The 16,398-nt window shown below is 44.6% G+C and overlaps 1 protein-coding gene across 2 annotated transcripts in view; it reads right to left on the bottom strand.

Annotated features, from left to right (window-relative positions):
- KIAA0825 (KIAA0825 ortholog) overlaps nt 1–16,398 on the bottom strand; it is a 2,111,807-nt gene that overhangs the window by 886,063 nt on the left and 1,209,346 nt on the right. For both annotated transcript variants that reach the window (XM_069225418.1, XM_069225426.1), the window contains exon 14: nt 15,383–15,522. In XM_069225418.1, coding sequence (XP_069081519.1) covers nt 15,383–15,522 — 140 coding nt within the window. The remainder of the gene's footprint in view (nt 1–15,382; nt 15,523–16,398) is intronic.

Raw genomic sequence — 16,398 nt, forward strand, 5'->3', positions numbered from 1 at the left:
AGTAATCTTGCAGCATCCTTTGTAGGGCTTGAAACAGGGTAAAAAAAAAACGACACCATATTTTCTTGGGAAGTAAAGTGGCCATAATGCTGGAGGTGTTCTCCATGCTGCTTATTTGATGTGGAGCTCAGAAGGGCTGTGGGCTGTTCCGAATGGGCTGACATCATCTGAGTCTTCCACATGAAGAAGGTGACTTGGAGGGTAGGAAGAAACCTCATATGGAGAGGTATACTCAAGAAGCAGCAATCTGTTTGTGCTTTTCACTCTTGTCAACGGTGTCATCAAAGAGGTTGTCATCAAGTCTGTGGTTGAAGTTTCATGTGCAGGCTTTTTTGAGATCTTTATTGTCGGCAAAGTTATGTTAATCGATGGGCCCTCCCGTCGATGGTATAGTCGTTGACTGGTGCCATAGATGGAGTCTTCGCAAACAGGATGGATGCCAACAATGTAATTGATGGTGTCGTCGATGTAGTCGTCATCACTGTAGTCACTGTTGTTGTCGTCGACCGCAGTATTTTTGACGGGGAGGTCGTCGAGATTTTTAAAGCAATTTTTGGCAATGTCAATGACAGTTCTGAGGAGGACTTCTCTATGTGCACTCCAGAATTGGAAAAAGGACTGGTGGGTTCAGACCTTGCAGTTTCTGAGAAGAATTTTCCTCTTTTCTCCTTTTGGGAACTGTCTTCAACTCATGATGAGTCTTCTGTAAGTCCTTTCTAGACTCCTCTGATGTTTCCTGGTCACGCAACCTTTCCCTTTTGTGTGATCTTTTCTGAGAGGTTGAAGAGGTGTCACTGTTTTCCCCAGCAGAAGAAGAATGTCTAGATTTTGATCTTTGTAGCCAAAGAAGAAGCCTCCCCTCCTTATCTTTCAGGGTCTTAGTTGAAAAAGGTGCAACACATTTTGCAGTCCTTTACCTTATGTTGAGTGTAGAGTCAGTAGATACAGCCATTGTAGGGGTCTTCAGATTGAAGTCTTTTCTTCCCAGAGGTACCACGGGGTCTGGAAAGCCCTTTCACTAATGAGTCTGACATGGTAGTAGGTAAGTTCTTCCTAAACTGGTTGAAGAAAACAGAGCAGAGCTCAGGGACACTCCCTTCACCCTGAGGAACCAACCTCTGTGGGGAGTATTCTAGAGGGTGCTGTCACCTAATTGGCTGGAGTTCGGTTCTTTTTAAATGACATGGATAAGTTATTAAAGTGAATATTTCACTGCCATTAGATTCTATAGTAATGTCATGTACTGCTTTATCACGATACTATGGTACTCTCACTTCAACAATGGGTAATGATTCAAGCATGAGAATCTATGAAAGATTTAATACTGGAGACATATACACATTTCACTTTGTTTCCTTTTGTTTCTGCACTATGTGAATACATACAGCCATAAAAAAAGCTTTTTATGAACCACCATTGGTTTGTAAATAAGTATTATATGTACTTTTACTAAGATATTGGTAGATTCTATCACGAATTTATTGTTGTGTCATTAATTGCAGAACTAGCCTTAATTACGATCAGCAAAATGTTTGAATTGTGAAAAATTAACCCACAGTTAACCATTAGGTCTGTTTCTGTTAGATTACCCAGAGTTCCTTGGTAGCACAGTGGGTTGCCCTTGCAGAATACATTATTCTGGAACTAGCTACATCCAGAAAAGATGAACACAAAAATATCTGCTTGCTTCATTTAGTTGATGCAATTTAAAAAACAACACTTAGCTCTACAATGGCTTCTATGGAAAGGGACAGCAATGAAGGGGACACGAGCACTGGCTACTACTAAACCGTATGCATCCCCATAGCACTTTTCAGGCTTCATATTCACAGTACGGATGCTAACAAGGGAACCCTGCCCTAAATCAGGTTGCCAGCCATGACACAGTAAGCGGACTTGCTCAGGAAGACTAATAATTAGGGGTCGCTAACCAAGGCTCTTGTCATGGCTTGGTCATGAGTACATTAGTCACAAGGAATATGATTGTGGGTGTATCACTGGTACGCTACAGAGCCTAGCACTCTCCTGGAAAGCAATAGGCAAAATCAGGTAGATCACTTGGCAGGTGACTCATGACACAAGCATCCTGCATAAGGAAACATACTGACTCACTCAGAATAAGAAAATGGGGAGTGAGACACATGGACATAGCATCAGGAATTTTTGAACAAATACTAGCCGAATAATCAACAGGATTCTAGATCCATGCAGTGTGCTCGTTTTGCTATCTACTGAAAAACAACACACCCTACATGCCTCAAAATCTGTTATGTTGGACGCTAGGTCATATACGGTGTGAACTAGAGAGAGCACCCTGCAAAAATATTCAGTACACACTCCTGCCTATGCCTTTGAAAAAACATAATATTTCTCGATGTCACGCTTGAGATGGCCCGGAAACAAAGAATATTTTATGTAAAATGCTGTGCTCCTTTCTTAGGCCTTGGTCAACACTTCATTTAACACCTTACATAACTTAAAAAAAAAAGAAACACTCATGTTCTCGAAGTCATTATTCCTCTGCCATTTGTATTTTATTGCTCTTCCTTCAACTTCTATAAGCATCTATAAAAACGTTAGCCGTTATTCACAGAAATGTCGGGTGTCTTATTTTAAAGACAGTGAATGAATCTTGTATACACTTCTCAATGCCCATCTTTCAGTTTCCAGGGGCTGTTAATGATGTGGAAATCATGCATTTTAATGAAAATCTTAAAAACACACCAGCATAAAATGCAAGATGTTTTTAAATAATCACTGTTTTAAAGTAATGGGAACCGTTTAGAACACTGTATGAACAAAGCATAAATATGCCAAATGAGAAATTGTACATATGTAGTGATATATTGGGTTGGTTTTCATCCATTTTGAAGGGCTGCAATGTGCCTCTCAGGCGGTTCCTTGAGGTCCTGGGATAGTCTGTGGTTACTGGGCTGTTTACCAGTGATGTACTAGGGGCCACTATTACTCATTTTCTCCAAGCGCATAACCAAGGTACTTCCAATGGGCACTCTCCAAGAGTGGCGAGATTAGGCAGTCAAGGGTTACTCTTTGAGGCGGTAGGGGTTAGAAGCCCATACACAGTATGACACAAACCTAACTCACAATAAACTCAATAACCAGCCAGTGTCCAGTAGAGGCTCACCACAGACTGAGTTTAGAAACCATATCTACAGCTCCTCGATCTCTGACAATGTTCTGTCTTTGTGATAATGATTCTGGGACTGAGAGGCAGGTGTCTTGCAGCTGCTGGGACTCTCGATCTGTTGAACTGACCCTCACGGAGTCATTTCAGTTCCTTGTACATATGTTCTTGGCAATCAGGGTTGAGCTCCTCTCCTTGTTTGGTCAGCTTTCCTTATTAGAGTCAGGTTAGAGCAGGAAGATGCCTCAAAGTCAAGAACTTGTTCCCCATATATCAAGTAAAAGTAATGTCCCTTGCAAGTGTATGTTCTACATCCGTGTTCAGTATCTCCACTAATTCCGAAAGCAGCAGACATTGCTAGCTCAAATTAGATGCTATTTCTCCTGCTTTGGGACACTAGCAGGTAGCCAGGGATAAGTAAATTGTTAACTTTTGAACATTCCAATTATCCCTACCACAGGAAGGAAAACTCATTGTCTTTGCTCAGGGCACGTAGTGTAGTCATGACTCATCACACATGTGGATTTCTACCTGATCAGATTGAGCGACAGTTGTGTGGTTGCCTGACCATAACCCACACGACATAAGTAAGAGGGAAGGTGGGCCTCATTTTAGTCAGAGGAAACATGTCCTTCAAAGAAGGAAGGATGATTCTCATACACCCCACCTAATCCCTCTAGGCTCATGGGGAGGGACGCATTAACAAAGGGGCATGCAAATTGCCACAGTCAAAATTTAAGAAGCAAGACTGCAGGGAAACTTTGTTGTGTAACTGTAATATGGTGGCCCAAAAGAACACCGTAGAAAATACATAAATCCTCGACAACACACATACATGAAACATAGATGTAATTCACACTGCCGACAAGAGTAAAGGTAATGCCCTAATTATGGGGCACTGGGCCAAACCCGACAGAAGAGGATCAGTAATAAGACTTCCTTCAAGGGGAGTGTTGGTAAAAAAAAAAGTTTTCACCTTTTAAGTATATTCCACTGCTACCACCACGAGTAAAAAAATAGTCCATAAAGAAAGTGAGAATAAGCATTACTCTTGTACAGTGCATACTTTTGAACTGAGAAGCCTCCACGGAACAATGGTTGCATATTTCGGTTCCAATTGTGATTCTGTGCAAATTTGTGTGAAGGAGGTACACAATTGTCAAAATATTGCCTGGGCGAAAGTAAAAGAAAACGCAGTGCTGACAGGTGAGTGGGCCCATTGTGTATTTCGGTCTGGTGAAGTGAAGGATATACAAGAACGTGCATTTCGTAAAGAGTGAAAAGAGGGTACTTTAGTGGAAAGGGATGAGTTGTAAGATAAAAAAACATCAGAAACAAAACTATTTCCAATATTATTTACAACAAAATAATTGTTGATGTCCAGGTTTCCACCATCACTCAGTACTCCTAAAATAATGTATAGATTGGTCCTTATTAACTCAGTAAACATTCAGTGGTGTCGCGCAAAATGAAGCCTAACCTCTCACCCCGCAGAATGTGATGAGGGGCCCCTAAGTCTCCCTTATTTCCCAAATATTTGTTTGGTTTTAGGCTGAAATGGAACCCCCGGAAGAGCTGCGGCACCCCTGAGCCGCAGGGGCTGAAGGGGCTTGTGTTACGCCCCTGGAAACATTAAAATCAGGGGAGGAGGAAAGAGAACCAAGTCGATAAGAAAAGAGGTGTACACCTTTCACAGACTAACATGTAATGATGCGGTGGTCGCTAGGGCTGCCAGATGATTATTTCTCTAATAGAAATTTAACACTGCCACTAGAAAAGCCACTCAGTGGTTTCCGTAGTAAGTAGCCACATCGTTTCACTCACATTGGGCACTCTACATGGAAAATAACACCTGGCAGTAGCGACATCAGAGGAACAGCTGGAGGTAGATTTTGGGAAGAGGGAGGTGGTGACAAAGCAAGTTACATCAATTAAATAAAAATACATTTTTACTTCATAACCAACTTCAGCTCTAACTGCACTAAAAATGTGCACATTCACAAAGAGCAGTGAGCGGCAGCCGGAGTCAGTGCCTGAAATACGTTTACTCTAGCAGGCCAATGGTTGAAGAGGGCGAGCCAAAGCGCCTTTCTGTAGGTTGTGTTGACATGAGGCCTTGCCACACAGCGTAACAAGGAAGCTTTTCGAAACCATGCAGAGGAATTCTGTCGTTTTTTCCCAACAGTACATCATAACACATTCCAGTTAGTATTCCTTTATGTCTCAGGAAAGAGTATTCCAGTTTGTCGTTAAATGTTAGTATACTTTTTAAATGTCAAATGAACAAGTAGCCATTGAATAAACAGTGTCAACATGAAGGCAGAGATAAGCAATATAAACAGAGAAGAATCAATTTTATTGGAGGATGTTTACTTAGCAGAGAAGTATGCTATCCCTAATAGTTCCTTGGATAATGAATCATTTGTACAGTAACAGCAAATCCATTACTTTTAGTAGCTTTCTTCACTAGCACAATTTATAACTTCTTTTCTTCAGGGGATTTAACCCACATTGACAAATCCATTATTCACCTTACACTAAGGGGGTCATTCCAACCCTGGCGGTCATTGACCGCCAGGGTGGATGACCACGGAAGCACCGCCAACAGGCTGGCGGTGCTTCCCTGCCCCTTCTGACCGCGGCGGTAAAGCCGCGGTCAGAAAAGGGGATCCGGCGGTTTCCCGACGGATTTCCCCTGTCTGGGATGAATCTCCATGGCAGCGCTGCAAGCAGCGCCGCCATGGAGATTCCGACCCCCTTCCCGCCACCCTGTTTCTGGCGGTTTTTACCTATTTACTGGCATGGGCAGTGCAGGGGCCCCCTAACAGGGCCCCAGCATGATTTTCACTGTCTGCATGATTTTCACTGTCTGCATAGCATAGCAGACAGTGAAAATCGCGACGGGTGCAACTGCACCCGTCGCACCCCTGCAACACCGCCGGCTCCATTCGGAGCCGGCTTCTATGTTGCAGGGCCTTTCCCGCTGGGCCGGCGGGCGCTCCTTTGGCGGGCACCCGCCGGCCCAGCGGGAAAGCCAGAATGGCCTCCGCGGTCTTTTGACCGCGGAGCGGCCAAATGGTGGTGACCGCATGGCGGGCGGCTACTGCCGCCCGCCGCAGTCAGAATGACCGCCTAAGTGTTGTTCTGTTCATGTTTCTTGTGGAAAACTTGAGCTGTGGTGACTATGGAAATCACTGCTTATGCCATTTGACTTTATTGGTTTGATAAGTCTTAAGGAGGGTTCAAGACACCATGAGTCCACTAGGTTTACACATCAGTACAGAGATACCACTCCATGAACTTAATTAACAAGGGCTAGGGTTAGTGGGGGTGTTAAGATGGTGTTGGTTGTTAAGATGATATAGTGGTGCTGATTTGGAGATTACCTTTATTATAGAAAAATAGTTAATGTAGTGGTAAGATGCTGTAATGGAAGGTGAAGGTAGAGGTAATTCAGGTGGTAGCACAAGCCTTCACAGGGCCTCACTTCCTGTGAAGACCTCATTTCTCCGGCATTGCTGCATACAAGTGTCATCAATCAACCAGAAGAACATGGCAATTCCGCTCACTGAACACAAACATTTGGTTCATTCATATCCTAACAGACTTTCCTTAGACTTTACCATAACCCAGAATTTTGAGAGGTTCATATCTTTTAGAAATGGGGTTTCTGGTTGGCTAGGGTATGCACCTAAGCCAGGCAAAGCCCACCCACTCTAGTTGGGGCAAGGGAGTTACACGTCGAAGATAACCCCTGCTCGCCCCCTTGGTAGCTTGGCACGAGCCGTCAGGCCTATCCCAGAGGCAATGTGTAATGAGATTGCACAACACACACAACACCCGTGAAGCCCTATCCCCACCACAAAGGAAACACAAAACCAAGTTAATAAAAAATAAACTGTATTGTACACATTATTAGACCAGACAAACATGTCAGTAATAACCTGCTACTCAAGCAGTTGTCAGAACGTTACACAATAGTTACTCTGCAGAAACCAGCAGTAGTCACACATAACACACGTTACTTATTATTCTACAAAATAAGCAGTATTCAGGAATCACATTACTAAAGAAATGCACTGTCATAGAAATATCATAAATGCCCATACCAGGAACATTATAAAACATATGGTAAGTAATAAAAACATATCACCATAAAATGCCCATAAAAGGAACATCAGCACATATAAGGAACATCATCAAAAGAGACCGGAAAACATACCAGTTCATAATGTCCATACCAGGAACATAAGAGGAGAATGTGCGACCATTCATACAAAGTACCTGTTTTTAACGTTGGCAAGGCACCTCTAGTGCCATGAAGAAACACAAGGGGGCCCCCGGCACTCCGCTGCGCAAAACGGGGACCTTGGGCTGATGTTAAAGGGAGGGGGGCGGCACACACCCCCTCTGGGTTTTATATCTCTCTGGGGGCCCCCCGGACCATGACTGGCACTCCCGGGGGGATGGGGCAAGCAAAGCACAAAACACAAGGAGACCTTGTAGTGCAGGGGACCTCTGGCGAGGCTTCCGCTCCGCCCGCAGTCTCTTAGGTCCAAAATCAGGGCTCTGATGGTGCAGGGGGAGCCTCCGATGAGGCTTCCTTCCCCACTGCCCGTCCACCAAAACATCTAGGGGCCCGGTGGGGCGGGTTTAGGAAAGTACCATCTTGTCTGGCATGTTACCACCATATCTCACTGTATATATGTTGTTTTAGTGTATGTGTCACTGGGACCCTGCCAGCCAGGGCCCCAGTGCTCATAAGTGTGCCTGGTATGTGTTCCCTGTGTGATGACTAAATGTCTCACTGAGGCTCTGCTAACCAGAACCTCAGTGGTTATGCTCTCTCTGCTTTCCAAATTATCACTAACAGGCTAGTGACCAATTTCACCAATTCACATTGGCATACTGGAACACCCTTATAATTCCCTAGTATATGGTACTGAGGTACCCAGGGTATTGGGGTTCCAGGAGATCCCTATGGGCTGCAGCATTTCTTTTGCCACCCATAGGGAGCTCTGACAATTCTTACACAGGCCTGCCACTGCAGCCTGAGTGAAATAACGTCCACGTTATTTCACAGCCATTTACCACTGCACTTAAGTAACTTATAAGTCACCTATATGTCTAACCTTCACCTGGTGAAGGTTGGGTGCTAAGTTACTTAGTGTGTGGGCACCCTGGCACTAGCCAAGGTGCCCCCACATCGTTCAGGGCAAATTCCCCGGACTTTGTCAGTGCGGGGACACCATTACACGTGTGCACTATACATAGGTCACTACCTATGTATAGCGTCACAATGGTAACTCCGAACATGGCCATGTAACATGTCTAAGATCATGGAATTGTCACCCCAATGCCAGACAATTCCATGATCCCCCGAGTCTCTAGCACAGACCTGGGTACTGCCAAACTGCCTTTCCCGGGGTTTCACTGCAGCTGCTGCCAACCCCTCAGACAGGTTTCTGCCCTCCTGGGGTCCAGCCAGGCCTGGTCCAGGAAGGCAGAACAAAGGACTTCCTCAGAGAGAGGGTGTTACACCCTCTCCCTTTGGAAAAAGGTGTCAGGGCTGGGGAGGAGTAGCCTCCCCCAGCCTCTGGAAATGCTTTGATGGGCACAGATGGTGCCCATCTCTGCATAAGCCAGTCTACATCGGTTCAGGGATCCCCCAGCCCTGCTCTGGCGCGAAACTGGACAAAGGAAAGGGGAGTGACCACTCCCCTGACCTGCACCTCCCAGGGGAGGTGCCCAGAGCTCCTCCAGTGTGCTCCAGACCTCTGCCATCTTGGAAACAGAGGTGCTGCTGGCACACTGGACTGCTCTGAGTGGCCAGTGCCAGCAGGTGACGTCAGAGACTCCTTCTGATAGGCTCTTACCTGTGTTGCTAGCCTATCCTCCTTCCTAGGTAGCCAAACCTCCTTTTCTGGCTATTTAGGGTCTCTGCTTTGGGGAATTCTTTAGATAACTAATGCAAGTGCTCATTAGAGTTCCTCTGCATCTCTCTCTTCACCTTCTGCCAAAGGATCGACCGCTGACTGCTCAGGACGCCTGCAAAACCGCAACAAAGTAGCAAAGACTACTACTGCAACCTTGTATCGCTGATCCTGCCGCCTTCTCGACTGTTTTCCTGGTGGTGCATGCTCTGGGGGTAGCCTGCCTCCTTCTTGCACCAGGAGCTCTGAAGAAATCTCCCGTGGGTCGACGGAATCTTCCCCCTGCAACCGCAGGCAACAAAAGACTGCATCACCAGTCCTCTGGATCCCCTCTCAGCACGACGAGTGTGGTCCCTGGAACTCAGCAACTCCGTCCAAGTGACTCCCACAGTCCAGTGACTCTTCAGTCCAAGTTTGGTGGAGGTAAGTCCTTGCCTCCCCACGCTAGACTGCATTGCTGGGTACTGCGTGATTTGCAGCTGCTCCGGCTCCTGTGCACTCTTCCAGGATTTCCTTCGTGCACAGCCAAGCCTGGGTCCCCGACCACTCTAACCTGCAGTGCACAACCTCCTGAGTTGTCCTCCGGCGTCGTGGGACTCCCTTTTGTGTCTTCAAGTGAGCTCCTCTTCTAAGTGCCTGTTCTGGTACTTCTGCGGGTGCTGCCTGCTTCTGTGAGGGCTCCCTGACTTTCTGGGCGCCCCCTCTGTCTCCTCATCCAAGTGGCGACACCCTGGTCCCTCCTGGGCCACAGCAGCATCCAAAAAACCCTAACCGCGACCCTTGCAGCTAGCAAGGCATGTTTGCGGTCTTTCTGCGTGGGAACACCTCTGCAAGCTTCTTCACGACGTGGGACATCCATCCTCCAAAGGGGAAGTTTCTAGCCCTCTTCGTTCTTGCAGAATCCACAGCTTCTCCCATCCGGTGGCAGCTTCTTTGCACCCTCAGCTTGCATTTCCTAGGCATCTGCCCACTCTCGACTTTGTCGCAACTCTTGGACTTGGTCCCCTTGTTCCAGAGGTACTCTCTTCCGGAAATCCACTTTGGTTGCATTGCTGGTGTTGGTCTTCCTTGCAGAATTCCCCTATCACGACTTCTGTGCTCTCTGGGGAATATAGGTGCACTTTACACCTACTTTTCAGGGTCTTGGGGTGGGCTATTTTTCTAACCCTCACTGTTTTCTTACAGTCCCAGCGACCCTCTACAAGCTCACATAGGTTTGGGGTCCATTCGTGATTCGCATTCCACTTTTGGAGTATATGGTTTGTGTTGCCCCTATACCTATGTGCTCCTATTGCAATCTACTGTAACTTTACATTGCTTGCATTACTTCCTTTTGCTATTACTGCATACTTTTGGTATTGTGTACATATATCTTGTGTATACTTGGCATCCTCATACTGAGGGTACTCAATGAGATACTTTTGGCATATTGTCATAAAAATAAAGTACCTTTATTTTTAGTATATCTGTGTATTGTGTTTTCTTATGATATTGTGCATATGACACCAGTGGTATAGTAGGAGCTTTGCATGTCTCCTAGTTCAGCCTAAGCTGCTCTGCTATAGCTACCTTCTATCAGCCTAAGCTGCTAGAAACACCTCTTCTACACTAATAAGGGATAACTGGACCTGGCACAGAGTGTAAGTACCCCTTGGTACCCACTACAAGCCAGGCCAGCCTCCTACAGCGGGGAGCCTCCGATGAGGCTTCCTTCCGCACCCATCTCCTTCCTGGCAACAGAAAGGCCCGTCCAGGACGGAGCGGAGCAGGCACCAAGGTGGGTGGCTGTTTGTGCCCTGGGGCGCTCCTCAGAGCGTACCTCACCCTGAGGGCACGCTAGGAGCACACTTGATCTGATTTTCTCTTCTTCATGCCCTAGCTATACCAGGCAGCGAGCTACACTCGCACTTCACGGAAACAGCCCACCCGGGCTGTGGCAGTGATTATGGGGGAAATCGGCAAAGCGATATCCAGCGCGCAACGCTGGGGTTGCGGCAGAACACGTGCTTTCAGACCATGAAGCACATCAAAGGAAGAGCACTTTCAAGGCTCTTCAGGATACCAGCAGATAGAGCGCTTCTTAAGGCGCTAGGCTTAAAAGACAGTGCTCTATCAGAGAAATAAAGCACATACAGCAATCCTTATGTGCTGCAGCAGGCAGTTGCAGGGGTCAGGTTCCACAGCACCCTGCCCCTGAGGGACAAAGTTCAATGGAGCACAGGGCGGCAGGGCCCAGCAGCAGGCCAGCGCTAGGTAGATGCAGACAAGTGGCAGTTCCTCCAAGTAACCAGGCAGATCACAGGTCAGCACAGCAGCAGCAGTACAAGGTGGTTCCTGGTGAATCCCTCCAGCAGCATTCTGTGTCCAGTTCCAAAATGTCTCTAAATTGTGGGGAAAAATCCTGTGTACTTATACTCAGTTTTTGCAATGGCTCAACAAAGAAGGGGAGAATAGTTTCCAACCAGTTACAACTGGTTCTGGGAGTGCCTCCCTCTCCTCCAGCACAGGCTCCAAACATCAGTTGGGGGTAAACAACCCTTTTGTGTGAGGGCAGGGCATGTGTACCCCCGCCTCCCGCTTCTCCCAGCTCAGGAAGACTATTCAAAATGCAGATGCACCTCTGTGACACCTCCACCCTCCCTGTGTACAGGCTGTCTGAAAAGTATGCACAAAGCCCAAATGTCACTCTGCCCAGATGTGGATTTGAGTCAAGCTGCAAAAAAACAGTCATAAGCACAGAGAAATGCTCACTTTCTAGAAGTGGCATTTCTGTAATAATAATAAAAAATCCACTTACACCAATAAGCACCATTTCTCACTAACATTACAACCATACCAAACATGCTTATGCTACCCCTCATAAATCAGACAATACCCCCTATACATAAGGCAGGGCATTTCCAATGCAATCCTATGAGAAGCAGTGAGAAACCAAATAGGCGGTCTATTACTACCAGGACAGGCCATGCAACCAGGCACATGTCCTGCCTTCTACATACATAGCACCCTGCCCATAGGGATAGCTAGGGCCTATCGTAGGGGTGATTTACATGTAGTAAAAGGGGAGTTCTGGGCCTGCCAAGTAAATTTAGATGCCAGGTCCCTGTGGCAGAAAACTGTGCATGCAGGCCTTACGCTAGCAGGCCTGAGACAGGTTTCAAAAGCTACTTCAGTGGGTGGCGCAAGCAGCACTGCAGGCCCATTAGTAGCATTTAATTTACAGGCCCTGGCTATAGGGATACCACTGTACCAGGGACTTACAGGTAAATTAAATATGCCAATTGGATATAAGTCAATCATACCAACTTTAGAAGGCACTTTAGTAGTGATAAAGTGCTCAGAGACCTAGAGCCAGCAGCGAAAGATCAGAAAAAGTAGGAGGAAGGAGGCAAAAAGTCAGGGGATGAACCTGCCAAAAGGGCCATGTCCAACAATATCCATATGGATGACCAAATTCATCAACTGCTTTAGTTAGAGGAATGTGGGATTCTTAGTGACTGTGCATAAGCAACAGTTGTACCCTGTTATTAAAACATGCTTTTAAGAACAAAACCAATAAGATGTCACATTCAAAATAAATTGCATTAAAATCTATATTTCTTCCAAAAATGTGAACACTTCTGTGCTGCCACCAAGAATTTCTGAAAGTATTCTTTCATCCCATCCAGACATGATCTGTAGGGTTGATATGTGTGTTGAAGAGGAGAGGATTGGTGAATTGGTGAAGCCATAAACTCCACTATTGAAAAGGTTGAAAAGAGCCAAGGAAGATTTAGACGTGAGGCCATGCTGGCTCATCCAGTCCTTAAACTAGGATAGAGTGACGTACTGTGTGAAAAGCAATAGAAATGTCCAGTAACTAGTAAGGTGACTCCTTTTGGTCCGATAGTTGTTTTCGTAGATCATTCCACATGGTAATCAAGGCAGATTCTGTCTTCTGAACTCTGGGGAATCCTCTTCAGTGATCCAAGAGAAGGTGATTTTCTTCAAGGAAAGTAGAGATCTGGGTGATGTTTGGTAATTCAGTGCTTTAGAATAGCCCAGGAAATGTCAGTTAGAGCTTTACTTGAAGCTGGACTAGCATTCCAGATCAAAGCCTCATTCCTTTAGGACTCTCTATACATGTCATAGTGAAAGTTCTTGGCAACTGAGAATTTACTGAAAATAGCTCTGGCTGACGATGGTAGTGTCGGTGAGGTGGATGTTCTTAAATATGTCCAGAGTTCAATGCACTGCTGGGGTGCATGCAATGTCACTGCCCTACATGGGTTTCTTGAAATTGAGAGCTGATTTAAAGAAGGTAGCATAGGTTGCATGATGGAGTGCCCTTTCTTGAGTGATGGGGGATGGGCATGAAGTTTGCTGCTGAACTTGACCCTCAAAAGACAGAGAGCCTTCCCATCAGTAATGTGTTAAATAGATGAGTCCTGCCCCTTTGGCCTTCATTTCTGGGTGACTATCCATCTCCAATTGAGTCAGCCCAGACATCATATAGCTTTCATTAGAAAAACAGAATTCAGCACTTACAATATCATGCCTCTTTCATTAAGGAAGTTATGGAGAATCTTTCTATTTCTCTCCTTCTCTCACAAAGTTGTCGTCACTGATGCTTTACAATCAAGATTAGAATTCAGTTTATTTGGGTCATACTAAAAAACCTTGCTTGACTGCAAAACTCTAAAATAATACGATGAGCCATATTTTCAATCTAAAAAAAAAATCAACTAAGTGTTGAATCCATTGTCCCCAACTACATTTGCTACCAGTTAATAAGTGCACTAAGTTGAAAGTTTACAGTTTCTTGTTTAATGCATAAAATATTCTACATCCTAGCTCTTTCCTTCTTGAATGAGAAAGTCAAGAAATGCTAATCTGTGCATCAGCTTAGATCATTCCCTCCTCTTTTCTGACATTTAAGCCCCAAACGTAAAGTGGCAGATCTTCGACCATCTCTCTTGAAACTCTCTCCCTTTTTACATTGGTTCTGATCCAGAAATATCATTAAAAACTACAAACTTGGCTTGAACCATTAAGTCACATTCTTTTAGAGTATTCAGCCAAACCTGGTTTCAAGGTGTAGGGGATGTTTGCTAGTGCATTTGCCAGTGCATCCTAGAGGTACTCCATTCTCGATTATGGGGAATGGGCGATAAATTTAAGTTCCTTAGAAGGGCATGCTACATCAGAGATGCCTACTTGAAGGCAAGCTTTTTATGTTATAGAATGTTCATAGATCTGGGTAGAACCAACAGGTTTGCCATCGTTCTTGCGGCATGAGGAAGTCTTGAAGCTGATCAATTTTTCAAGGGTGACAGACAATGGTAGAACTGATGTACTCCTGTTATGGGGTTTGTTGTTGATAATGCAGCCACCAGCTGTGGGTGGAATTAAATCTCTTCCAAGGTCTGAAGAGGGTCTTGTTCATCACTTTTGGTGATATGGTAGGAGCATTATGGAACCTTAAGTCAAAGTGAATGTCATAGATGTCACTTAAGGGGATTGGCTGATTTACTGTCACGTGGATGTGTCAAGATGATTTAAATATTCTAATATCTCTCGCTAAGCCAACATTAAAAACTATTTCAGTAACAAATTATCGAATCATAAAAACAATACATTACTAAACTAGGGCTGTGCTCTGATGCACAACCCAACTCTCTAATGAGAACCTTTTACAAAAAAAGTATATACCCAGGAACATACAAGAGAACCTAGCCAAAGCCAGGAAATGCTTAAGTTACTAAAAAGGTTGTACTGAGGTAAACTGTTCCTCCGTTACACAGAAGCACATACAGGTTAAACTAAAAAGAGCATATGTCCTCTGTGTTGGTCTAAAAAAAAATACAGAAAGGCCAAAGCTTAAGGGTTCACAACAGAGCAGACATGATGCCTCACAGTAACAATTAATGGCACTTCCTAACAAGAGCTTCCTGGTCGAAATGAGTAATTTAGTAGTCTGATATCAGCTGTCTGGATACAGACACCGAACATTATCTACTTGAGGTCGCATATGTTGTTGCCAATCCTTCACTTCCCCAGTTATCTTAGCATGGTTACAACAGGTTCACCATCAAGAGGTCAGACGTAGTAGTCTGGCACACCTATCCAGCTCCTTTTCAGATATCATCTTTTTACAAATCCAAGCACATTATGACAATTTGAAACAAATGTATTACCAACAACTTTGGTCAGTACTTCTAATTCCAGTTACTCATGCTCAGAGAATATAAGGGTCATTTTCAAACATGTTCTGAAAATAATAACAATGGTAACAATTATAATAGCTAATGATCAAAATGCTTACTTGAGTGGCTTATTAAAATTCCTGCTATGAGACAGTCATGATGCAGCAACGTTTCCAAAAGCAAAGCCTGATTACAATACGGCTGGGATAGGAGGAGTTTTAGTTGACCCAGGGTCGTCATTTCCCTTGCTGATGGAGTTCTTTAAAAATGTAAGATAAAGAAAGAATAATTTAGTTCATTTATCTGTGAAATTAATAGCTTAAAAGTGCAGATGTAATGCTAAATCCTTTAAATGTCAGTTCATCACAGATTACTCACAAAGTGCGTGCATGCTTGCTTACTTTAAGGCTGTTCAGGGAAGGAATCTTAGCTAGCTAAAAGCAAATTAACAATTTGGTCGACTGCCAACTAAAGGACTGATACAAAGTTACCTTTCTTATCTCGGTCTGGAAGCATGTCCTTGAAGTGTGAATACATTTGCAATAAACATGTTTTTTTGATGTTATGTGAAATTATAGGATGGTACACAATAGTTCAAACCAGACATGAACTAGGACTAATTCATTTACAGGGCAAAACAGAACAGTTGATTATGTTTATACTATTGCAGAGACACATTTAACTAAACAATTGAGTGACATTTTGGCGCACAGGTAGATACACTAAGCTGTCTGGTTGGAGACCACAGACCAGCAGGGTACCTGCAACCTGCATCCTTCTTGAATTCACAACAATCTCTCTATCACTGTTTTCAGAAATCAAACGTGCTAAACCTGGCAGCAATACACCTTGGTATTTCCTTCAGATTTACATCCCTTTTACAAGCAAAATGGGAAATGGGGCGCAGAGATTTCTGATTCTCAGTGCTGTGGTCAATTCCCGCTTGACAATGGTATTTTCACACACAGATTTTGCCAGGTACTACTTGGTAAAAATTGTATTTGAGGCGATATTACCAATGCTGATTTTTTCTGCTGAAGGAGCGGTACAATGTGTAGTATTAACGCATTATTCACATTCCTAAAGGCAAAGCTCAGAATGAGGAGGCAAAAGCTGGACCAGGGAAATGTAGAGC

The sequence above is a fragment of the Pleurodeles waltl genome, chromosome 1_1 (genome assembly GCF_031143425.1).
Source record: "Pleurodeles waltl isolate 20211129_DDA chromosome 1_1, aPleWal1.hap1.20221129, whole genome shotgun sequence".
In the NCBI taxonomy this organism is placed as follows: Eukaryota; Metazoa; Chordata; class Amphibia; order Caudata; family Salamandridae; genus Pleurodeles; species Pleurodeles waltl.